The sequence below is a fragment of the Hyla sarda genome, chromosome 3 (assembly GCF_029499605.1).
Source record: "Hyla sarda isolate aHylSar1 chromosome 3, aHylSar1.hap1, whole genome shotgun sequence".
NCBI classification, from domain to species: Eukaryota; Metazoa; Chordata; class Amphibia; order Anura; family Hylidae; genus Hyla; species Hyla sarda.
This window is the reverse complement of record NC_079191.1, coordinates 423,239,362-423,265,674: the sequence shown is the minus strand read 5'-3', so window position 1 is coordinate 423,265,674 and position 26,313 is coordinate 423,239,362. Positions and strand designations below refer to the sequence as shown.

The following is a 26,313-nucleotide window of genomic DNA, read 5'->3' as shown; positions in this document are numbered from 1 at the left end:
AGTATAGGGTTTTTTTTTCTACCCCCAGCAGGATATACATTTTAGCAATTCGCTGGATAACCTCTCTAAAAGGGGTTATCACAATCTTAAAAAGTTCTCTCCTTTCCACAAGATAGGGGAAACCAGCTGATCAGTGGTGGTCCAATCACCGGATAACCCCCCTGATCACAGAACAGAACGGATGGAGCGGCGGCGCAAATACTCTTGTATCATTCCATTCACTCTCTATAGGATTGCTAAACATAGAGTTCCCTGCTCGGCGATGTTCAGATATCCTCTAGAAAGTGAAGAGTGAATCCCAAGCATGTGCAGCTTATATTGATCTGCGGGTGTTCCAGCGGACAGACCTCCACCGATTAACTAGTTATCCCCTACCTATAACTTGTTTTTATCTCGGGATAACCTCCTGCTGCTGATTGCCTTGGCGCCAGATGGAACAGGACACCTTGTGGAGTCAAGGCCTGGATGGGTCTGGGCTGTTTTGCAGGAAAAATGGGAACCTACCCATATTTTATGAGTACCTGTCATTTATAAAAACTTTTGACACAGAGACCCCCTTCGGCAGTGCACAGTACCATGCTTCATTCCCTGGCTCTTAGAGATTTCCATCAAGCTTCACAAGATGGCCCCAAAAACTTATGAGGCCGAAGGAGGATGTAGTGTTCTATCTGCACTTCTCCCTACTCGTTCTAATGATCGTTGAGGGTCTCAGCGATGGCACCCCAACCGATCAAAACTTGACACGTCTTTAAGTTATCTCAAAATGTTTTGTAAATTATATGTACACTAGAGCCCTGCATGGAAGAAATGTGTTCTTCCACTTCCACCCGCTCCAGCAATGTGTCTCCAATCCTGCAAACATTTACGCAAATGTTAGGACTAGCATAATCGGGTCTGGTCTGTGGGCACCATATATATGATTATGTCCTGGCTGGTGAGGTGAATATGGGTGACGGGTCCTGAGTCCAAGGCAGGCTCCGGAATGGATGTACAAAAAAAAAAAAAAGAGTATTGTCAGCTCACCATCTAGTATAATCACATCTCAATCCTGGAGAGTCTGTAATCCTAGCAAGGAAGCGCGGAGGGGTAGAGGGTCGGTTCCCAGGAAATCAGCAATGGAAAATGTGCAAAGTCCAGCTTCCTAAAACTTCAATGCTTTATTTCGATCATTAAAAATAAATAAAAAAAAGTGCATATTAAAAGCCAAGAGAAACGCTGACGCGTTTCGGTTTGTAAAAAAACCTTAATCATAGCGGTATCTCTCAAAGAGAGAGAATGGTTTATATATCTGTTCAAAAAATCAAACCAACTACTAGTGTGAGGATACGCCTACCTAGAGGCGTGTATTCATCCTTAATCAGTAAATGACTATAGGTGTGCAAACAGGTATATAGCTCTAAAATACAGACTGAATCTAGGAGACCATATAGTATACAGTACAAATAATGTTATATAACCATAGGATACCCACAATTATAGTAAATCAATATATATAGGAAAGGTCATTTCTGTGGGATATAAACCATTCTCTCTCCTTGAGAGATACCGCTATGATTAAGGTTTTTTACAAACCGAAACACGTCAGCGTTTCTCTTGGCTTTTAATATACACTTTTTTTGTTGATTTTTAATGATCGAAATAAAGCATTGAAGTTTTAGGAAGTTGGACTTTGCACATTTTCTGGAATGGATGTCCAGTCAGTGGCCGCTTTACATGTATTATGTACGCAAGGCACCTCCGATCTGGTTAGTACCAGATGATAGGGAGGAACGAGACAGCATGAGGCTGCGTGTGCGCAGCGAACACAGCATGACGCCGGCGCCAGATGAGCTCAGTCAGCTGGGATTAGGGATGAGAGGGTGGGACATAACTTTTAGTACATCACGTACCACCTCCAGTTCTGCTCAGTGCCGCACACTAGTGCCAGATGATGGTGGGAACGGAGACATCAAGAGGCTGCGCGTGTGCAGTTAACACAGCATGACGCCGGCGCGGGGTTTGCTCAGTCAGCTGGGACTCGGGATGGGAGAAGGTGGAGCATAACTTACAGAGGCGGGGTCCACAGGATTTCTGGGACCCACAGGCATAGCCCCATGACCACCTGCAATGACCTCATTACTGCCTGTAAGTTTTGTTGTATTGATCCGTAGGACCCAATCCCGGTGCTATGGCGGAACAGTGAGCCAATCAATATGGCGTCCAATTTTCTGCAAACAACGTTCTTGTGTTCCCATGACCTGGGTGCCCCACCCCAGACGGCAAACTAAGATCCTGTTCTGATCTGAGCCTCCCCCATCTAATGCATCCCATATACTTATTGCTCTGAATTATTTAATACCCATCTCTGTAGCCAGCCTTCAATTAAGAGAAATAAAAAACAGAAAGGCAAAAAAGGAAGATGCAAGAAAAAAAAAAAAAAAAAAAAATATATATTATATAAACAAAATCCTTTCCTGGAACTTATCGAGCTGAAATCTGCCAGCTCCTCTCTTCAGTATCAGAGTCCATAAAGGCGTCTGTGATAAGGTCCCTTGTAAAACTTTGCCCCTGAGCCTATAAAGCCTATGAGTGAGGGTTCACGTGTCAATGTGCCGTCTCCTCGCACCGTGTGGATAAGGAGCCTCCGTGACAGCAGCCAATCGCCAAGTGATGAAGGCGACCGCGGGGTTTACCAGTCCGGAGGCAGAGTTATTACCATTGCTAGGCAATGACTAGAAGAGAGGAAACAGTTCCTGGTGTTCAGTGTCACTGTTTCGAGGAAGGAATGCCGCACGCTCCGCACCTCCGCTCACCCAGGTAGGCGGCTACGATAACCTCCTTAATGCATACGGCAGTGTTTCCTGCCTCCGGCTGTTGCAAAACTACAACTCCCAGCATGCCCGGACAGCCAAAGGCTGTCCGGGCATGCTAGGAGTTGTAGTTTTGCAACAGTCGGAGGCACCCTGGTATAGGTAGACAGGCATCTATTAAAGTATCCAACAAAAAAGGCAAAAACAATTCTATAATATTAGCTCCCTAGACAAACGCAGTCTACTGTTCTCTGTTATCAGCCATTTCTATGGGAGGCGTCGGCATGAGTTACACCGAAACCAGCTAACCCTCTATCTTACCTATATTTACTGATATTGAATGCGCCTGTTATTCTCTGCTATCAGCCACTTCTACCTGCACAAGTAATACTGTAAAAAAAGAGAAATGCTGCAAACTTAAAGGGGCACTCTTACGTTAAGCTAAATGCACCTATTATTCTCTGCTATCAGCCACTTCTACCTGCACAAGTAGTACTGTAAAAAAAGAGAAATGCTGCAAACTTAAAGGGGCACTCTTACGTTAAGCTAAATGCACCTATTATTCTCTGCTATCAGCCACTTCTACCTGCACAAGTAGTACTGTAAAAAAAGAGAAATGCTGCAAACTTAAAGGGGCACTCTTACGTTAAGCTAAATGCGCCTATTATTCTCTGCTATCAGCCACTTCTACCTGCACAAGTAATACTGTAAAAAAAAAAAAAAAAAAAAAAAAGAAGAAGAGCAATGCTGCTAACTTAAAGGGGCGCTCTTACCTTATTTTGAGTAAATAAAAAAAAAAGCAATGCTTCTAACTTAAAGGGGCATGCTTAAATTAATTTAAGCTAAATGCGCCTATTATTCTCTGTTATCAGCCACTTCTACCTAAACAAGCAATGCTGTAAAAAAAAATAGAGCAATGCTGCTAACTTAAAGGGGCACTCTTACCTTATTTTGGGTAAAAAAAAATTAAAAAAAAGGAGCAATGTTTCTAACTTAAAGGGGCACTCTTAATTTAGTTAAGTGCACCAATTATTCTCTGTAATCAGCCCCTTGTACCTGCAATGCTAGTAACGCAAAAGGGACGCCATCTTACCTTAATTTAGGTTAAATGCGCCTATTATTCTCTGTTATCAGCCCCTTATTACCTGCACAAGTAATACCGTAAAAAAAAAAAGAGCAATGCAACCTATTGTTCTCTGTTATCAGCCATTTCTGTCGAGACTGACTGTAATGTTACTCAACAGAACCATTTTGGGCAGATTTACCCCCCCCACCACCCACACAGGGAGTGAGTGATATTAGGAGCTAACGAGGATCCAGGGTTCAGCGCAGCTCATTGGCAAGCAAGGGGTTAACCCTTTACGATAAAGCTTGAGGTTTTCCGGACGCACAAGACATTGGCGTCTCAGAGGATCAAGCCTCAACTTGGCAAAGCTGAAAGGACAGACGTTTAACCATAAGCGACCTGGCACATTTTTAGTTTTTTCTGTCTTTTCATTGAGGCAAGAGGGTGTTGGCGGAGTTATTTGTAGTTATTAACCCTTCACTACGCAGGGTGTGACTTACTGGGCAGTCATGTGATCTTAAGTGTTCTCCATTGATCTCGTTTTACAGGTGTGTCGGAGCGAAGAGGGAGAAAAGGCAATGTGATCCCGCGGGCTACGGTGTCTGCGCGGCGGGGAGAGAGCAGCCTGTAGTGTGTATCAGGTGTAACAGCAACTCCATGTGGACTGATCCGGATTCCAGTGGAGATGCTGTTACTTTTGATGGGCACTTGCCGGTCGTCGTATGGGGAAGCCAGAAAAAGAAGAAAGAAAAAAAAAGAACGAAAACGGCAAAATCTCTTCAGGGTGTGACTTACCGACTGCTCGTTTTTGGAAAAGGACTCTGCCCTGAGGATTGAGTGGGCATGCTGGGAGTTGTAGTTGCACAACAGCCAGAGAGGTCTGTAGCTTGCAGACCACTGCGCTAATGCAAATGTCGCAATGTCCATGTTATTATCGGGTAACCAGGAGCATGACCTATGAATTGACAGCCACTTGGCTTTTGTACGTGTCTGTCATTTCCGTAGGTCAAAATTCTGATTACTGACATCAGCTCTGCAGAATGGAGACTGGTACTGCTAGTGGGAATTACCAATAGGAATTAATATAAATTTACTTGCAGCATATACGTGCAGCATTTGCATCATTATTACAATATTATATATACATATTTTATAATTTATTAATTTTTTTAATAATTTTTTTTATGATTTTTTTTTTTCCATAATTTTTTTACATTTAATGTATGTTCATTACATGCATTATAAATACTGGATCAGTCATATCTGTAGTCTACTTTATAGTAGTACGAGGCACAGCATGGACTAGCACTTCTACAGTGATGATTACAGGGGTGGGGAGGGGTCCGTGCAGTTCAGACCCCTTAGTGATCCTCATAATGAAGGCCTATTTTAATAGATAAGCCATAAATGTATAATACTAGAACGCCTTTACATAAACAAGAATTATCATCAAGAATTTCTGTAGATATATTTACCGTAATTATTAGCAATTATATTATTTTTGTTAATGTAGAAGATACACTGTAGGGTGGATTCACTGTATCTGTTTATTATATTTTTAATAAATGTTTTATGTCTAAATTACAGTACATTGTGTTTTCTTTTATCCATTATTTAACATCTAATACTAAAGATACTAAATAAATGTAGACATGACCTTTGGTACCTGGATTCTGAATCCTCTGATAATATTTCTTGTAGTATGAATGTGAGTAATAAATTATATATTCTGACATTTGTGCATTATGAGCAATGAAGTTCTCCAGTACCTGCAATGTTTTCCTTCCCACTAAACCAGCAGAACTTCAAATTATTCTATACATTATTCTATATACTATATCAGGGGTACTCAACAATTTTTAGTTAGGGTCCGCTTATCCAGTTCTGCCATCCGGTGACGGTCTGAGCTGAACGCTAAGGCCTGGTTCACAAATAGCGGCCTCAGTGCCATGAAGGAAAGAGCAAATGAGCAAATAAAGTGTGGAGGATGTATGACCTCAATACTGCCACACTATACCCCTGAAAATAATACTGCCACACTGTACCCCTGAATATAATACCAACACACATTGTTCTCTCCGAATATAATACTGCCACACACTGTACTCTCTGAATATAATACTGCCACACTGTACCCCTGAATATAATACTGCCACACACTATACCCCTGAATATAATACTGCCGCACACTGTACCCTCTGAATATAAAAGTGCCACACACTGTACCCCTGAATATAATACTGACACACACTGTACCCTCTGAATATGATACTGCCACACACTGAGCCCCTGGTATGTTACTACCACACACTGTACCCCCTGAATATAATACTGCCACACACTGTACCCTCTGAATATAGTAATGCCACACACTGAGCCCCTGGTATGTTACTACCACACACTGTACCCCTGAATATAAAATACTGCCACACACTGTAACCTCTGAATATAATACTGCTGCACACTGTACCCTCAGAATATAATATTGCCACACACACTGTACCCCTGAATATAATACTGCCACACACTGTACCCTCTGAATATAATATTGCCACCCACTGAGCATCTGGTATGTTACTACCACACACTGTACCCCCTGAATATAATACTGCCACACACTGTACCCTCTGAATATAGTAATCCCACACACTGAGCCCCTGGTATGTTACTACCACACACTTTACCCCCTGAATATAATACTGCCGCACACTGTACCCTCAGGATATAATATTGCCGCACACTGTACCCCTGAATATAATACTGCCACACACTGTACCCCTAAATATAATATTGCCACACACTGTACCGTCTAAATATAATAATGTCACACACTTTACCTCTAGTATATTACTACCACCCACTGTGCCCCTGAATATAATACCACACAATGCACCCTCTGAATATAATAATACCACACATTGTACCCTCTGAATATAGTAATGCCACACACTGAGCCCCTGGGTATGTTACTACCACACACTGTAGCCCCTGAATATAATACTGTCACACACTGTACCCTCTGAATATAGTAATGCCACACACTGAGCCCCTGGTATGTTACTACCACACACTGTACCCCTGAATATAATACTGCCACACACTGTAACCTCTGAATATAATACTGCCGCACACTGTACCCTCTGAATATAATAATGTCACACACTGTACCTCTGGTATATTACTACCACACACTGTGCCCCTGAATATAATACCACCACACATTGTACGCTCTGAATATAAGGTCACACACTGTACCTCTGATATATTACTGCCACATGCTATAGCCCTGAAAATAATTCTGCCACACACTGTACCCCTGAACATAATACTGCCATGCACTGGGCTCCTGGTATATTACTGCCACATCCTATGCCCCTGGTATATTACTGCCACACACTATGCCCCCAAATACATTTTCAACAAACACTGTGCCCTGTACTGACTACTTGTACCTCTGTGCCCCAAATAATTGATGCCACTGAGCCCCCAGAATTAATGATGCCGATGTGCTCTCCCCATCCATTCATTCTCCTCAACCTCCCCCCCCCCCAACCCATCCCATCCATCTTTCCATCCACGGTCTCCTCACACACACACACACACACACATTTCCCATCCTTCCATCCGTGCATGGGTCTCCTCACCTCCCCCCTCGGTCTTCTCACTCGTTCCCCAGCCAGTACACTCACCCTCCAGTGCCGCTGGTGAGGTAGCGCGGAGGGTTCTGTTTCTGCGCTCCTGTGTGCACTGCCGGTGATCTGCAGGGTCAAATGCAGGGACCTGTCAGGGACATGGAGCAGACGTGCGCTTCTGCTCCCAGCAGCCCCTGACCTGTCAGGCCCTGCACAGATTTTTAAAGAGCCCGCGTTGGGGATGAAGTAATGGACCTGCTGTGGCAGCATACTGTATAACATGGTCAGTGCTGATCCCCCTACGCTCGCTGTGGCGGCGCTCCCGCTGCCCTGACACTGCTCTAACTACTAGTGCAGCGACCTGACACGTTTTGTGACCCGCGCCCCTGCTGAGTTCATCAAACAGTAGGTATGCCACTGTTCATTTGTATCGGTGTCTTAAAGACATCTATACAAATGAATAAGGGGAGATCCGGCCAGAGGTCCGGATGACTGGCGGCCGCGGTCCGCCAGTTGAGTTACCCCTGTTATACTTTATAACCAGGCTCGCTTGGATGTAAGCTCTTTGCTTGCATATAACTAGTGCTCATTTAACCCCTTAAGGACTCAGGGTTTTTCCGTTTTTGCACTTTCGTTTTTTCCTCCTTACCTTTTAAAAATCATAACCCTTTCAATTTTCCACCTAAAAATCCATATTATGGCTTATTTTTTGCGTCGCCAATTCTACTTTGCAGTGACATTAGTCATTTTACCCAAAAATGCACGGCGAAACGGAAAAAAAAATCATTGTGCGACAAAATCGAAAAAAAAAACGCCATTTTGTAACTTTTGGGGGCTTTCGTTTCTACGCAGTGCATATTTCGGTAAAAATTACACCTTATCATTATTCTGTAGGTCCATACGGTTAGAATGATACCCTACTTATATAGGTTTGATTTTGTCGCACTTCTGGAAAAAATCATAACTACATGCAGGAAAATTTATACGTTTAAAAATGTCATCTTCTGACCCCTATAACTTTTTTATTTTTCCACGTATGGGGTGGTATGAGGACTCATTTTTTGCGCCGTGATCTGAAGTTTTTATCGGTATGATTTTTGTTTTGATCGGACTTTTTGATCACTTTTTATTCATTTTTTAATGATATAAAAAGTGACCAAAATACGCTTTTTTGGACTTTGGAATTTTTTTGCGCGTACGCCATTGACCGTACGGCTTAATTAATGATATATTTTTATATTTCGGACATTTACGCACGCGGCGATACCACATATGTTTATTTTTTATTTTTTTTACACTGTTTTATTTTTTTTATGGGAAAAGGGGGGTGATTCAAACTTTTATTAGGGAAGGGGTTAAATGACCTTTATTAACACTTTTTTTTTACATTTTTTTTGCAGTGTTATAGGTCCCATAGGGACCTATAACACTGCACACACTGATCTCTAATGCTGATCACTGGCGTGCATTAACACGCCTGTGATCAGCATTATCGGCGCTTGACTGCTCCTGCCTGGATCTCAGGCACGGAGCAGTCATTCGTCGATCGGACACCGGGGAGGCAGGTAAGAGCCCTCCCGGTGTCCGATCAGCTGTTCGGGACGCCGCGATTTCACCGCGGCGGTCCCGAACAGCCCGACTGAGCAGCCGGGTCACTTTCACTTTCACTTTAGAAGCGGCGGTCAGCTTTGACCGCCGCTTCTAAAGGGTTAATACCGCACATCGCCGCGATCGGCGATGTGTGGTATTAGCCGCGGGTCCCGGCCGTTGATTAGCGCCGGGACCGACGCGATATGATGCGGGATCGCGGCGCGATCCCGCTTCATATCGCGGGAGCCGGCGCAGGACGTAAATATACGTCCTGCGTCGTTAAGGGGTTAAAGGGGTATTACGGGATTTTTTTTTTATTTGACTGTGCTACAGGGGCTGTAAAGTTAGTGTAGTTATATAGCAATTCTTGTGTGATTTTTGACTGCTTGGTGGGAGATCATTTTACAAGAATTTGCAACAGCTGGAGGCACCCTGGTCAGAAAACACTGGTCTATTTCAAGGGAGCACAAGTGTGTTTCAATGGGTGGGGTGACTGATGTGTTGGAGGAAGAAAAATTTACACCTAACACTTACAAATAAGGAACTATGGGATTTGTAGTTTGAGAGAACAAACTCTAACAGGAAATAGCCAATTCACAAAAAAATTTCCACAGTATTATGGTAATCTCACAACATAGCCATTTAGCAAGACAAGCACAGATCCTTCCTGAGCATGTCCATTTCTGTCTGGCAGGTACGTACTGAATAACCCCTTTAAAGAAGGCAATGTGAACAAGCTGAGCTGCAGTGTAAGGCATGAGGGAGGGACAAAAGGGCAGGTATGAAAGCGTAAAGTGAAAGATTGCATTTTTCTGTTTGGTTGTGCCCCTTGATAATTCCTAAATTTTGTAAGTCACACCATCAACATAACAAGAAAAACGTGGAACACAGAAACACTTATTTATAAGGTCAAGGACGGGTGTTGTTCTTTCAGTCAGTAAAATATAAAAAGACCAAAATAACCAATAATACCACCATACAGCAGCCATATGTGGTCAGATAGCAGATCTTCAGAGTATTTTTACACAGCACTGATAAGTGGATTTCACACCACAATCCAGTGACTCACAGGGGACGTCTTCTCTGATTTGCATTATTCTTTCTTGGAATAATATTTTTTTCTCCATCTAGACTATAGCCCACCCTCTATAGAAACACAGATACAGGCCACAGACCAGACTCCTACATCATTGCAAGACAGAGCAGACACCTAAACAAATTCAGACCCCAGGCCAGACCACTAAATAAATTCATACCCCCTAAAAAAAAAAAAAATCAGACCGCAGACCAAATCACCCAAATAAACTCAAGATGCCAGAACAGATCACTTTCAGACCAGATCCCTAAATACATTCAGACCCCAGACAAGATCCCCTAAATGTATCATATATAAGATTCCTATCCCCCCCCCCTTTATAACTGGGGCTAGGGGTGTTGCAGCCACTCATCCTTAAACCCCCATCACTAATATGCATGTACAGAATATTTTTTTCTGCCAACAATTGATGTATAGCAATCTTAAAGGGGTATTCCAGGATTTTTTTTTTTATTTGACAATGCTACAGGGGCTGTAAAGTTAGTGTAGTTCATAATATAGTGTCTGTACCTGTGTGTGACGGTTTTCTCACAATTCTTATGTGATTTTCACCCCAATATTTATTTTTACCAGCATACAAAATGACTGTTGTCTCAGATTTTTCCCAAGTTGCAATGCGGCCGAGACCTGACTCACTAGTCAGCTGAAGACAGGGAGCCTGTCTGCTTCAATGGGTGGAGCGATCGCTTGGTGGGAGAGAGATCAAACTGCAACAGCTGTAGGCACCCTGATTGAAAACCACACTGATTTGAATGGATGCAGCTCATTTATGTTTCAATGGGTGGGGTGGCTGATGTGTGGGAGGGAGGAAGATGGAATTGTGGGATTTGTAGTCAAAACAAAAAAGTCAAACAGGAAATAGCAGTTCACAAAAAGCTAGCCACAGTGTTATGATAATCTCACAATATAGCCATTTAGCCCCAAGACAAGTGCAGATCCTTCCTAAGCATGTCCATTACTGCCTGCCAGGTACCTACTAAAATCATATTATGGTGGAGAACCCCTTTAAAGAAGTTGTCTGGATTAGAAAAAACATTTTCACCCTATTAGAGTTTATAGTGGCGGGTCTCATAGTTATGGTCTCCAGCTGTTAGCAAGAGCAGACAGTGCAATGAGAGGACCCAGGTACATCTGGGCAATGATTACAATGACAACTGTGTAATACTTTTTTTCTCCTGTGGAGGCGCTGCAGGGGGACAAAACACTTGCTACCGAGTTCCCCTACAGATTACAGGTGATTGCTGCGAGCAGAGGAACAATGTGCCGAGTCACCACTGTTCTTTATCAGTACCACAGGAGGCGCTATGTGCGTGACTAGTCACTGGTAAATTTGACAACCTTCTTAAGGACCTTGACTATCGATTTCAAATAAAAAATTTAAGAAGAATAAACGGATTCTGAGTGGCTTATGTATTATTTAGTTGGTCGGGCCATGAGACTCGCAGACAATGATTTCCCTAAGGAGGAGGAGTACTGACAGATTTACCCATCATCTTTTGTGGGGCCAATGAGAAATCATCTATAGCAGTGGTCTCAATCTGTGGCCCTCCAGATGTTGCAAAACTTCAACTCCCAGCATGCCCGGACAGCCGTTGGCTCCCCCCAAAAAAATGTACATCTGTGCCGCTGGCACATTTATGTGTCTGCGACCTATATTTCTCTCAGAATTACCTTTATTTACTTGCAGTTATTGCTCAATGAGGTTCTGTCCATGCAGAGAGGCGTGTCCCTCTCTTCTCCTCACTGTGATGACTCCTCCCCCTCCCTCACTGCTCTGACTCCCAGAGGGCTGGGAGAAAGCATAGCAGCTCTAGACCTGCCTGCAGCCCAGTCAATCACTCAACAAGTCCATGACCACTGGACACTGCAGGTCGGGTATGTATCCCAGAAGGCAGGGGGACCCCTAGTGGCCAGTTTTTTGATTGGCTTTTTCAGTATGAAATACTGAAAATTTTCTGATGAAAGCAATTGCAAAACATATTGTTTTTGCATGCTTTATAATTTACCTTTAATTTACCATTTTTATATTTCCATTTTTTTTCATCCTGAAATCTTGCAGTTTCCATTCTGGCCACTGGGGCTAAAACACAGCTGAGACTTCCTGTTCAGTACAGAATATTTCCCAGTAATGCCCTACTTCACAGAACAGACAAGGAGTATAGTGAAAAGTGATGCCAGAATATAGATTCACACAATAAATTTTGCATGGAAGATCTCCCCCATCCCCCCACCGCCCTGAGCCTGGAGCTTCCGTGTTCGTGACATCACGCCACTTCACCTCCATTCATGTCCCAGAGATTGTGGATAGGGGATTCCATGTCTAGGGGCGGAGTACCCCTTTAATACTAACCGAGGACTGAGACCTGGTGTGAGCAAAACTTTGAACATATCAGGACAACATGTCAAACGTTTACCTTATAATAGTAACCCTTTTAGTAAGTTATTTTACCTCCTTAACCTCTTAAGGACGTAGGGCGTACCTACGCCCTGTCCCGGTATTTAAAATGGGGTCACGCCGTGACCCAGCATCATACCGGGTCGGTCCTGGCGGCTAATGATAACCGGGACCCTGGCTAATAGCGTGCGGCACCGTTCATCAGCCCTTTAGACGCGGTGATCAAAGTTGATCGCTGCATCTAAAATGAAAGTGAAAGCTTCCCAGCAGTTTAGTCGGGCTGATCTGGACTATCGCGATAAAATTGCGATGTCCCAATCAGCTAGGACGCGAGCAGAGGTCCCCTTACCTTGCTCTGTCGCGTCTGATCAGCGTTTGATTGCTCCAAGCCTGAGATACAGGCTTGAGCAATCGACCACCTATAACACTGATCCATGCAAAGCTATGGCTTTGCTGGGATCAGTGTAAAAGATCAGTGTGTGCAGTGTTATAGCTCCCTATGGGAGCTATAACACTGCAAAAGAAAAAAAAGTGGAAAAAAAAAAAGTGTGAAAATAAAGTTAATAAAGGTCATTTAACCCCTTCCCTAATAAATGTTTGAATCACCCCCCTTTTCCAATAAAAAAAAATAAAAAACAGTGTAAATAAACATATGTGGTATCGCCGCGTGCGGAAATGTCCGAATTATAAAAATATATTGTTAATTAACCCGCACGGTCAATGGCGTACGCGCAAAAAAATTCCAACGTCCAAAATAGTCCTTGCTCGTTGACCCCACCAATTATTAATTTATTTTTATAAAACATCAAAAGTTGACCTACTCTATCTGGCTCTACTTTTGCATGCACTGCTGCACTCCTCTACCGTGGAATGACCTACTGCAGTGTTTAACCTAAAGTCAAAGGCCTAGCTATGGCGGGGGTGCACAAGTAGCAGTTGCACCCGGGGCTTGGTTCCTTTTCCAGACAACTTTATTATAAATGGCATATGGTAGGTGGGGGTGGTAGGGGCTGTTTCAGATTTTGCAATGGGACCATACCTAATGCTATGATTAAAGCAGTCCTTTCCAAACAGTATATCTCCAGCTGTTGCAAAACTACAACTTCCAGCATGCCCGGACAGCCGAAGGCTGTTCGGACATGCTGGGAGTTGTAGTTTTGCAACAGCTGGAGACACACTGTTTGGAAAGCACTGCTTTAAAGAGTACCTCTCATGATCTTGTTAAATGTTATAATCCTCCCAGGTCACTGCCCCATCACGATAAACCACCCCCTGCTTTTATTTTTATTATTTTTTTGTTTTCTACCTTGATATTGCTCTGTATTTTCTGCTTAGTCAGATTCACAGACTGGGAAGGGGCGTTCCCCAGCAGACGTGACATCATCTGAAGCCATACAGGGGAGAACTTACTCCCTCACTCTGCTACTTCCTCCCTCACAGCCCAGAGCAGTTCAGTGTGAGATGAGCTATGATTGGCTAAGGCTGCACACACACCTCAGCACTTCAGTCTGCATTTCCTGTGTTTGGACTTCTGCCGGAGTCCAAAGTCTGTGCAAGAGATGGGGTGGAAATGTGCTCTGGACAAGTAGGGAAACACCTAGTGGCAGCTTTTTTAAACACGAATAAAACATAGAAAACGTCTTTTTATTTTAAACTAAGTAAATTTTTTTATGTACCATAAGAAGTGCAATAGCAAAAATTTGTTTTAATGAGAGTGCCCATTTAAAGCTAGGAATACCATAAAACATACACTGAGTGGTAGAATGACTGTCAGACTGATCTGTGATAAAACGTACCATCCTATGAGCAGCGGGCACAAGATATGACCCGGTCACTGCTCTTATAAACCTTAGGTGGCTGACAATCTATTTTTGCCGGATACTAAAATCATAAAAGAAATAACAGCGAGTTCAACCTTCACCCCTTTCACAAAAGCTATGTTTGTATAAGGCATCGCTTCCGCCTGAGCCAAATCAACACTGGCACGGAATAAGGCGTGCCACGGAAAACTCATTCAAGAAAACTCCAGCTCAATACAGAAAATTTGCAAGTCAAAGACTGTGCACGCCTGTCATGTACTGCAAAAGTTATCAGGCCGCGGGGCAGCCATCTCTTTTTTTTCTGCTATGGATCTGTAGTTTAGCCTTCACTCTCATTTAAAGGAATACTGTAGTTTATAGATCGCGGGGGTCCGACCACTGGGACCCCCCGCGATCTCCTGTACGGGGCCACGGCAGTCTGCAGGAAAGGGGCCTAACGTCCCCGCATGACGGCTGACACGTGTGCGCGGCGTGTCTGTCGCAGTTTCCTGCTGGGGACAACATGGCGCTTCCTGTGGACTGCCGTAGCCCCGTACAGGAGATCGCAGGGGGGGGGGGGGTAGTGGTCGGACCCCCGCAATGGGGATAAGAGTGCTCCGGTATATAAAAACTTATTTGACACACCCCGTACGAGAGATCATGGAGGGTCCTAGCAGTCGGACCCCTCTGTGATCTTAAAAAGTACCTTTCACCAAATAAACTTTTCTCAACTAACTCAGGCTATGTTTCCTAACTACTCCTAACACCCCTCCCACCCTTAAAACATTTTCAGAGCTTTAAAAAGCTGTGTATCATACCTTTCTTAGTAGAATAGTGCAATTTCCAGCAGGAAAAAGTGGGCGTTTCCCAGCAGGCATTACATCACTGAAGCCTGCTGGGGGACCACTTCCGCCCTCACATCGATGCAGTGCTGTGATGAATATAGAAGACCTCAGGCTCTGTGCAGCTTTCAGTGAGGCTCTGTGCAGCTTTCAATCAAGCTCAGTGCAGAGAAGCACTTCCTGAGTTCGGTCTCCTGCCAGGCACGGAGGAGACCAAACTCACTGTATTAATTGTGGCAGGGAACAGAACAGAGCCACCTAGTGGCAGTTTTTTCTATTACATTTTAAACACATTTATGTTGATAATTTTAAAAGCAAGTGAATGGGAAAGTGTCTGATAATTACACAAGGAATATGATATTAAAAGTTTTATTTGGTGACCGGTACTCTTTAAACCTATCCCTTATCCTTAGGATAGGGGATAAGTTTTTATATCCTGGAGTACTCCCTTAACATTGAGACATAATAGAAAATAGGGAAAATTTGTTGGTCATAAATCAGCATGAAAAGGTAAATTTGCTCATCTCTCGATTGGTGGGATCCGACCGCTTCAGTCCCCTGTCCCTCCGTACCAGCACAACTGGGTTATGGAGTGAAGGTGAAGGTCAAGCTGCTGCTGCTGCTGCTGCTACTGCTACTACTACTTTATTGTAGGTACAGATGTAGCTGCTGCCAACATGAGCCTGGCAGTGTGATATCACAATAGGGTTGCACGCTGAAGCCTTTCTGCATCGGGCAGGTGCCATCCAAGTGAATGTGAGTGGCAATGCATACACTGTACAATGAGCATCGTCGTGGGATGGGAGCTCTTGAATCCGGCGCAGCAAATGCATATGGCATCTGAGAAGAGAGCAGCAATGCTGTATCCATTGCCTTTCACCAAGTGCATCGTACATTTGCTACAATGCATACAGTACTGTATGCATCACAGCTAAATGTACAGGATCGGAGACCCACATTTTGTGGCAATCAGTGTAGTGCGCAACGGAAACAGAGCAACGTGCAGCCATGTTGCTGAAGGCTACATCTGTATTGCAATGACCAGCCAGCTGAGGGCCCCGAGCTAGTGACACAAATAATTTTTCTGGATTGTTGCAAATAGCAGTGCCCACCGTAGACCTTCCTTGCACTTAGGCCTCAACATACCTCCCCTCTTACCACTGTACAGTTACCCTCCATTGTTTTACCTATAAAAGCCAAATCTGCCATACTAGCATAATAATAACATCAATAATAAATCGCCAGCAACATAGTGTAAATTTTACTTCGAAACGCGTTGGTGTCTAATTTTTTTAATCTCATGTGTTCTCAAAATATTTTATTGGATACAAAATAAAAATATATTTTTACGGAAAGCTGGCGAGTGGAACCATCCCACGGGAACTGTAATCCCCAGTCTGACAACCAGTAAATGACATAATCAGCTGTATAACAGGAAGCGGTCAGTCCTGGGTCAGCTGACTTTCTGTAACGTACAGGATGACATAACTACCTATCAGATTCCTTCTGGCAGCTTTTAGACCCCTCTCCTGCACCGAACACCGTCAGGGCTATAACATCAGCACTGGTGGACATAACTACTAAGCCCCAATAGAGAGAGAGTGAGGGAGTCAAGAGACCAGACATAAACAGCATCCAGAGCACAGGGGAGCCATGTCATGTGCAGTCCTTATACTGGGTTAATTATTATTATTTTTTTTTAAGGTGGAAAATCCTTTTAAAGAGTACCTGTCATGATCTTGTAAAATTTTATAATCCTCCCAGGTCACTGTCCCGTTCCCCCCCCCCCCCCCCCCCCAATCATGATAAACCACCCCCTGCCTTTATTTTTATTATTTTTTAGTTTCCTACCTTGATGTTGCTCTGTATTTTCTGCTCAGTCTCAGTCAGATTCACAGACTGGGAAGGGGCATTCCCCAGCAGGCGTGACATCATCCGAAGGCATACAGGGGAGAACTTCCTCACTCTGCTACACCCAGCCCAGAGCAGTTCAGTGTGAGATGAGCTATGATTGGCCAAGACTGCATACACCCCCTCGACACTCCAGACTGCATTTCCTGATTTTGGACTTCTGCCAGGCCAGCAGGAGTCCAAAGTTTGTGCAAAAGATGGGGGGGAAATGTGCTCTGGACAAGTAGGGAGACAACTAGTGGCAGCTTTTTTAAACACAAATAAAACATAGAAAACTTTTTTTTTTTAAACAAAGTACATTAGAAAGATTTGTTATATACCATAAGGAGTGCAATAGCAAAAATGAGTTATAATCTTCACATTGCCTCCACCAGCCACAAAAATTTAGCAGAACACACGTTTATTTTATTTTTTGCTTTCTTCATAAGCCAGCTATAAACGCCCCATAAGAGAAATATGGTATGATAGAGAGCACAGTACTGTACTGTAAAATGCACAGCACTGTATAGCAGAATTGGGGTCCCACAATACTGCAGACCATAACAGCTGGCAGCGGCCCCAACAGTCTGAGACTCAATGGGGGGGGGGGGAGCACATGTGCACAGCTTTCTCCATAGAAGTCTATGAAATTTACAGAAGCATTTACCCAAATTTGTCTTTAAAAAGGGGTACTCCACTGGAAAATATTTTTTTTAATCAACTGGTGCCAGAAAGTTAAACAGATTTGTAAATTACTTCGATTAAAAAAATCTTAATCTTTCCAGTACTTATCAGCTGCTATATGTTCCACAGGAAGTTCTTTTCTTTTTTAATTTCATTTCTGCCTGACCACAGTGCTCTCTTGCTGACACCTCTGTCCATGTCAGGAATTGTCCAAAGCAGGATAGGTTTTCTATGGGCATTTGCTCCTACTCTGGACAGTTCCTAAAATGGACAGAGGTGTCAGCAGAGAGCACTGAGGTCAGGCAGAAAGGAAATTCAAAAAGAAAAGAATTTCCTGTGGATCATAACAGCAGCTGATAAGTACTGGAAGGATTAAGATTTTTTAATAGAAGTAATTTACACATTGTTTAACACCAGTTGATTAAAAAATAAATAAAAAAAAAAAAAAAGGTTTTCCACCTGAGTACCCCTTTAAAAAAGTGCAGGAAAAAAAATGACTGCAACGTCTAAAGTAACGGCATAAACACAGACAAGAGAGTATAAAAAATAAATTAAATTGGGGCTTTAACCACCCCAAAACTATTAAGTTAGTAAAAATTTGTGCTCTGGTAATAAAGAGGGGCCCTAATGGGGTTAACAACCCCTTTGGCCCATTCTATACAGCAGTAGTCTCAAACTGTGGCCCTCCAGATGTTGCAAAACTTCAACTCACAGCATGCCCGGACAGCCGTTGGCTGTCCGGGCATGCTGTGAGTTGAAGTTTTGCAACATCTGGAGGGCCACAGTTTGAGACCACTGCTATAAAGTCTAAAATTACATAGACATTCTAGCTCTAACATGACATGGCAGGACCCCTAATAATGTAGATTCGCATAAGGCTTAAAACTGAACCTGGTACCTGTTGATGAGAGCGTCTCTTGTCTCCTTATGATAGAACACGGGGATGGGGACCCCCCAGCTCCGCTGCCTTGATATGCACCAATAAGTGCGGCGGCCGAGCATCTCAATCATCCTGCTGGCAGCCGACACCGGCGTAAACTTCACTTTTTTCAAAACTTCCTGTAAATAAATGTATACGTTTTAAATAGAAGCAACAGCAATGATGATGTGTGTACAAAGTGCTGACATAAAAGAATTAACAGGTCATGTCTTTACAACAATCCCTGTCCACATACTGTATTAGAGCATAGTGACGTCACCGTAAAGGATCCTACACTTAGCTCCGCCCTCTATTCAAGTGGAATTTAAAGGGGTACTCTGGTGGAAATTATTATTATTATTATTATAATTTTTTTTTTACTTTTTGGTGCCAGAAAGTTATACAGATTTGTAAATTACAAGCAGAATTCACTAGGAGGAGCAGCAAATGATATTGGGGAGTAAGTTTAGCCATTTTCGCTTAAAGTAGTACTCCGGTGGAAATTTTTTTTTTTTTTAAATCAACTGGTGCCAGTAAGTTAAACAGATTTGTAAATTACTTCTATTAAAAAAAATCTTAATCCTTCCAGTACTATTCAGCTGCTGTATACTACAAAGAAAGTTCTTTTCTTTTTGAATTTCTTTCCAGTCTGAGCACAGTGTTCTCTGCTGACACCTCTGTCCATGTCAGGAACTGTCCGGAGTACAAGCAAATCCCCATATCAAACCTCCCCTGCTCTGGACAGTTCCTGACATGGACAGAGGTGTCAGCAGAGATCACTGTGGTCAGACTTGAAAGAAATTCAAAAAGAAAAGAACTTCCTCTATATTATACAGCAGCTGATAAGTACTGGAAGGATTAAGATTTTTTTAATAGAAGTAATTTACAAATCTGTTTAACCTTCTGGCACCAGTTGATTTAAAAAAAATATTAATAAAAAATTCCACCAGAGTACCCCTTTAAGCGAAAATGGCTAAACTTACACCCCAACATCATTTGCTGCTCCTCCTAGTGAATTCTGCTTGTTATTTCTTCTTACATTCTGCTTCAATATCACGGCAAGCAGAAAAAGGAGATTTTTTTATACACACTGTAAAATCTCTCTCTCTTTCTCGTAGCCTTCATTGGGGGACACAGATACTGATGGGTATATGCTCTTGCCACTAGGAGGCGCTGACACTAGGAAAAAAAGTTGGCTCCTCCCTGGCAGGATATACCCGCCCACTGGAAGTGAGGTAATCAGTTTTGTCACAAAGCAGTAGGATAAGCCTACAAAGAAATATGTCTGAAGGACCCTAGAAAAGAATCCCGGAAAAAAATTACGGAAAAGAGTATCCAGACCAAAAATGAAGAAATGGGTGCGGTGTTGCCCAATGAAGGCTACGAGAAAGATATTTTACGTTGAGTACAAAAAAAACTTTTCTTGGTCGCTCTTGATTGGGGGACACCAATACTGATGGGACGTACCAAAGCGATCCCCTAGGGTGGGAAAAACGACCACCATAGAAAGGGAAGCAGACCAGAGACTGAACTCACTTGACCGTAAGGCCTGCGGCAGAGACAACAGAGGGCCCGAAACTGAGCTCCTAGAAGAACCTCCGTCGATGCAAATGGCTAGGATGCCGAAAGGAAGAGAACGTCCTATGTAGAGACTCTAAACCTACGGTCCATATAGAGATAAGAAAAGGGGGGCTAGGAAGCCAGATGGGCCAGAACCATCCTGGGAGGAGGTAGGAAATCAACTCCAAGAAACAGAGAACCAGACCGACCAACCAGAGTGGTAGCCCAGCTGAGAAAAAAAAATGGAAAAGGGCACAAGAGAACCCATCCAGATTCAACCGATTCAAGAGAACATGGTGAAAAAAAACGCCAGGGAGAGCAGCGTACGCCGAGCAGAAGGCAAACACAGGAGGTGGAGACCAGAAAACCACTGGAAAAAAGAAACATGGAGACCAGCTCTAGAGAGGCCTGGTGCCCAAAATCGATGATGTGAACAGCTGCAGCACAAAACCCCTGTCCCAGGGGCCCGCCACAAGCACCAGGGAGGCGAAATAAGCTTGAATAGCGTGATTCGGATGACTGGAACGCCCTCCACCTCGGGAAAACATGGACCCTGAAGGGGGAGGAATAACAGCCAAAAAGGGATCGGAACGGCCTAAAAAGGGGCAATCCCTGAACCCGGGGACCGACATGGGAATTAGAGGTTCTCGAGTCGCCTGGAAGACGTACACCTGTAGGGGAAGGAAACCCAAAGTCCGCAAAACGATCCGGGCAAGAAGACAAGAAGAAGTGCGGTACAGAAAGACCGCCCCATAAATGGGATCGCAGAGAAGTCTGGGCAGGAGAGCTAACCTGCCCGAGACCTCAACCATCACTAAGTCCCAAAGAACCAGAAGGGCCTACCTAGAAAAGAAGGCACACCACAGCACCCTAGGATAGTGTCCAAGAAAAGGAGACAAACCGGACATGGACCCCAGCAGTCAGTGAGGACCAAAGCAACATCCCGTCAGGACGGGAACAGAGGGGGAAACAAAGGGGAAGGTTACTCCAGAAGACCGTAGAGTCAGAGTAGTGCAACTGACACTGACAAAGGGAGGAAGAACACACCCCTCCGGAGAGATAGAGGTGGAAAGCAAAGGAAGGACCCAAACACAGACGGTGCCAGACCGGCTGATGCCCAGACATACATGATTGCATTAACTAATCCAACAGAGGAGAATGCAAGACTGTATGAGCAGCAGTAGATAACCAAAAAACTGGAAGAGAGCCAGGCTGCAAAAGTGTGCAGCCCCGCGGAGAGCTCTCAGCAAAGAACATGGGCCCAGCAGGGTACCCCACCTATATAGAGGAGGGGAAAACAAGGGGTGGTCACGATGAAACTCAAGCACTGACCTGCCAAGCTCCCTGATTCCCATACCCCCTGTGGAAGGGGGATAGTCAAAGTGCACCAGGCGCTATAGGAGCAGAGAAATGCCGCCCGAAGGTAAGGGACAAAGTACTGGGTGGACATAGTCTTTAGCAACATATCGAGGTACAGTGGGGATCAAAAGTTTGGGCACCCCAGGTAAAAGTTTGTATTAATGTGCATAAAGAAGCCAAGGAAAGATGGAAAAATCTCCAAAAGGCATCAAATTACAGATTAGACATTCTTATAATATGTCAACAAAAGTTAGATTTGATTTCCATCATTTACACTTTCAAAATAACAGAAAACAAAAAAAAAAGGAGATTTTTATCACTTACAGTAAAATCTCTTTCTCGAAGGATCCATTGGGGGACACAGACCATGGGTGTATCTTGCTGTCTCTAGGAGGTGTGACACTATGGGAATAAAAAAAGTCAGCTCCTCCCAGCAGGATATACCCGCCTTCAGGCTCTGAGCTAGTCAGTTTAAGTTCCAGAGCAATAGGAGGAGACCAATAGGTCAAAGAAAAACAAAAAACTGTCCGAGAACCAGAAGAAAAAACATAACTGAACACACCCTCGGACAGAGAACCAAAAGGAAAAACCCAAAAAGGGCAGGAGCTGTGTCTCCCAATGGATCCTTCGAGAAAGGGATTTTACGGTAAGTGTTAAAAAATCTCCTTTTCTCTATCGGCTCCATTGGGGGACACAGACTGTGGGACGTACCAAAGCCGTCCCTTGGGTGGGCAGATAAGTTATCAGGAAGATGGTCGATCCACTGCCGCCTGCAACACTTTACGCCCCAGACTAGCATCAGCCGATGCGAAAGTATGAACACGGTAAAACCGCGAGAAAGTGTGCAAACACGACCAGGTAGCTGCCTTACAAATCTGCGAGGCCGAGGCTCTATTCTGGAGAGCCCAGGATGCCCCAACAGAACGTGTGGAATAAGCCACAACCCTGAAAGGAGGAATCTTCCCCTTACAGCGATAGGCTTCCGAAATGGGGACCGAATCCACCTAGAAATGGTGGCCTTGGAAGCAGGTTGTCCCTTGCGACGACCTTCCGTAAAGACGAAAAAGGAATCACACTGACGAAACGAAGAAGTGATGGAGAGATAAGACCGAAATGGCGTCTGCAAAAGTTTGGGCACCCTGCAGAATTTATAGCATGCACTGCCCCCTTTGCAAAGCTGAGATCTGCCAGTGTCATGGATTGTTCTCAAATCATCTGGGAAGACCAGGTGATGTCAATCTCAAAGGTTTTAAAAGCCCAGACTCATCTGACCTTGCCCCAACAATCACCACCATGGGTTCTTCTAAGCAGTTGTCTAGAAATCTGAAACTGAAAATAGTTGACGCTCACAAATCTGGAGAAGGCTATAAGAAGATAGCAAAACGTTTTCAGAGGTCAATATCCTCTGTTCGGAATGTAATTAAGAAATGGCAGTCATCGGGACCAGTGGAAATTAAAGCAAGATCTGGAAGACCAAGAAAAATATCAAACAGAACAGCTCGCAGGATTTGTGAGAAAAACAATTCAAAACCCACGATTGACTGCACAATCCCTCCAGAAAGATCTGTCAGACACTGGAGTTGTGGTACACTATTCCACTATAAAGAGATACTTGTACAAATATGGTCTTCATGGAAGAGTCATCAGAAGAAAACCTCTTCTACGTTATCACCACAAAAATCAGCATTTGAACTTTGCAAATGAACATATAGACAAGCCTGATGCATTTTGGAAACAAGTTCTGTGGACTGATGAGGTTAAAATTGAACGTTTTGGCCGGAATGAGCAAAGGTACGTTTGGAGAAGAAGGGGAACAGAATTTAATGAAAAGAACCGCTGTCCAACTGTTAAGCATAGGGGTGGATCAATCATGCTTTGGGGTTGTATTGCAGCCAGTGGCACAGGGAACATCTCACGAATAGAAGGAAAAATGGATTCAATAAAATTTCAGCAAATTTTGGATGGTAACTTGATGCCATCTGTGAAAATGCTGAAGGTAAAGAGAGGATGGCTTCTACAAATGGATAATGATCCTAAACACACCTCGAAATCCACGGGGGATTACATCGAGAGGCACAAACTGAAGGTTTTGCCATGGCCTTCACAATCTCCTGAACTCAACATAATTGAAAATCTATGGATAGACCTTAAAAGAGCAGTGCGTGACAGACAGCCCAGAAATCTCAAAGAACTGGAAGACTTTTGTAAGGAAGAATGGGAAAAGATACCTCAAACAAGAATTGAAAGACTCTTGGCTGGCCACAAAAAGCGTTTGCAAGCTATGATACTTGCCAAAGGGGGCAGTACAAGATAGCACTCTGCAGGGTGCCCAAACTTTTGCAGACACCATTTTTTTGTTTTCTGTTATTTTGAAAGTGTAAATGATGGAAATAACATCTAACTATTGTTGACATATTATAAGAATGTCTAATCTGTCTATCTGGGGTGCCAAAACTTTTGATCCCCACTGTCTGGAGAGGCCAAGTTGTGTCGTTAGAGAGATCAGTTTACAGGGATCGAACCCGCGACCTTGGCATTATTTGCACCACGCTCTAACCAACTAAGCTAACCGGCCACGTTGCTAATTCTGGACACTTGTGCTGGGCAAAAGGTACAAAGAAGTGACTGTGAATGCAAGTAAGAAACGCACACACAGCATCCAAAGCGTTGAGAGGAACACTCCAAAGTGGTGAAAACCTGGACCAGATGAGTGGCAATGGAGCCATCCTGGTCATTGCAGAGCCAGCGACTGGACCACCCGGCACAGGAACCCAGGAAAAATACCTGGAGGGAAAGGGGGGGCTGAACAGACTGAGTCGCCCAAACAGGCACTATGCCAGAACAGAGGTGCTCAACTACCATAGACCTGTGGAAACAAGACCGAGGCACAACCTGCCGAAAACAAGGGAAGGTGGACTCTACAAGTGCCGAGTGGCCCAACATACATAGGGACACCGACATGGTTACTGCACAAGAGTAGTGGGGTACCCAGGCTGCAGACATGAAATAAAACGCAGACAAACAAAAGTCCAGCAGTATGGAAGACTGGTTCAGCACCCAACGATGTGGGCAACCATGTCCCTAGCAGACCAACGTTGCACCCCCGGAAAGGGAAACAGAGTGCTGCTGTTGCTGTGAAAGTCCATCGAACCTGCCGGAAAACACCCACACCCCATCTCCTAATGGTGCACACACCAGGACTGCAGTTGCAGACGTAAGAGATGAAGGATGTATGTGGGAAAGGAAACATTCCAACAGTCCGACAGGTATAAAAAGGTCCAATGAACCCACCGAGACATACGGTTGGAACTTCACGTGGAAAATGAGTCACCGGACTGCAGCCGCGGGAACAACAAGAATGGAGAAGGTGACCTGGCGGATCAGAAAACTATGCAGACACAGTTTGGCATAGAGACAGTGGCGACACCGGGTCCCGCATTCAGAACCACACACAGAAAGTGGGTTACCAGCCTTTAGCTGAGAGAGCGGCCAGCATGTAGAGAGGGACATGGTAAAGGAGGGAACCGTGCGAGCCAGTATGAGGTGCATTAAAAAGGGCCCAGCGAGCAACAAAGGAAGACTCACTTGGAACTACACCTTGGTTGTGAGTTAACGTAACTTCCATGCACGATGTGGGAAGTGTATGATAGTTGACCCGACATAGTAGTAAACCATGCAGACAACCGTCCGGCTGACTGGTATAGGATTCCTGAACACTCATGGTCACACCTTCAACCCTCCCACGGAGAGTGAAGTACAGGAGTGTGGACGAACTAAGGGGCAACCTGGCGGTACAGGAGACCCAGCAGATGAAAGTCTGGCTGACATGCATCAGCCCCAAGGACCTGCAGGGACCCTCATTCAGATTCCTTACACCAGCAGTGAGGTACGGGAAACCTGACCATGCCTGCGGCAGCCCAGTGATGGGAGACAGACAGTGGCTGTGACCATGCAGACAACAGTCTGGCTTAATAAGTACCCCTCCAGGCTCTGGCTAAAAAGGGACAGCCAGATAGGCGATCACTGTGCCCCTCTGTTGCCTGTGGGAGGGAGAGGAGGCCTAGGAGCCATAGATAGTATCCCAGCCACCCTGGCAGATTGAGGGAGGCTGAGTAGCCAAGGATTGTATCCCCCGTTACCCCGTATAAAGGTCCATAGGACGCGCTGGGGCACTTCTTCGTACACCTCGCGCAGCAGTGGGGGTAACGGAACTCCAGCCGCAGATACATCATCCGTGTGAAGAGTGACAGGCGGCGGAGGAAACCATGCAGACTACTATCTGGCTTACTGGTATGGGTCCTTAGTATAAAATGGGTCACTCCGATGGACACTTTGCTGTGGAGGAGGAATCATATTTTATGAGACGCCAAGAACATCCCCTTGATGGATGATCCGCGAACCTGACAGAGCGACCTTCAGCGTCCACCAGGATGCAAAAGCTCTACAAGGGCACCCGACCAATTTGCTTTTATGAAGAGGTGAGTAGAAGCCTTGACAGAGGAATGGCTGTGGATATAGTGTTTCTGGATTTTGCTAAAGCATTTGATACTGTCCCTCATAGACGTCTGACAGGTAAGTTAAGGTCTTTGGGTTTGGAAATTTTAGTTTGTAACTGGATTGAACACTGGCTCATGGATCGTACCCAGAGACTGGTGGTCAATGATTCGTACTCTGATTGGTCCCCGGTAATTA

At 44.3% G+C, this 26,313-nt stretch overlaps 1 protein-coding gene across 1 annotated transcript in view; it reads right to left on the bottom strand.

Annotated features, from left to right (window-relative positions):
* Window positions 1-26,313, bottom strand: part of IARS2 (isoleucyl-tRNA synthetase 2, mitochondrial) — a 100,315-nt gene that overhangs the window by 44,910 nt on the left and 29,092 nt on the right. The window contains exon 13 of the mRNA XM_056568374.1: window positions 18,682-18,842. Coding sequence (XP_056424349.1) covers window positions 18,682-18,842 — 161 coding nt within the window. The remainder of the gene's footprint in view (window positions 1-18,681; window positions 18,843-26,313) is intronic.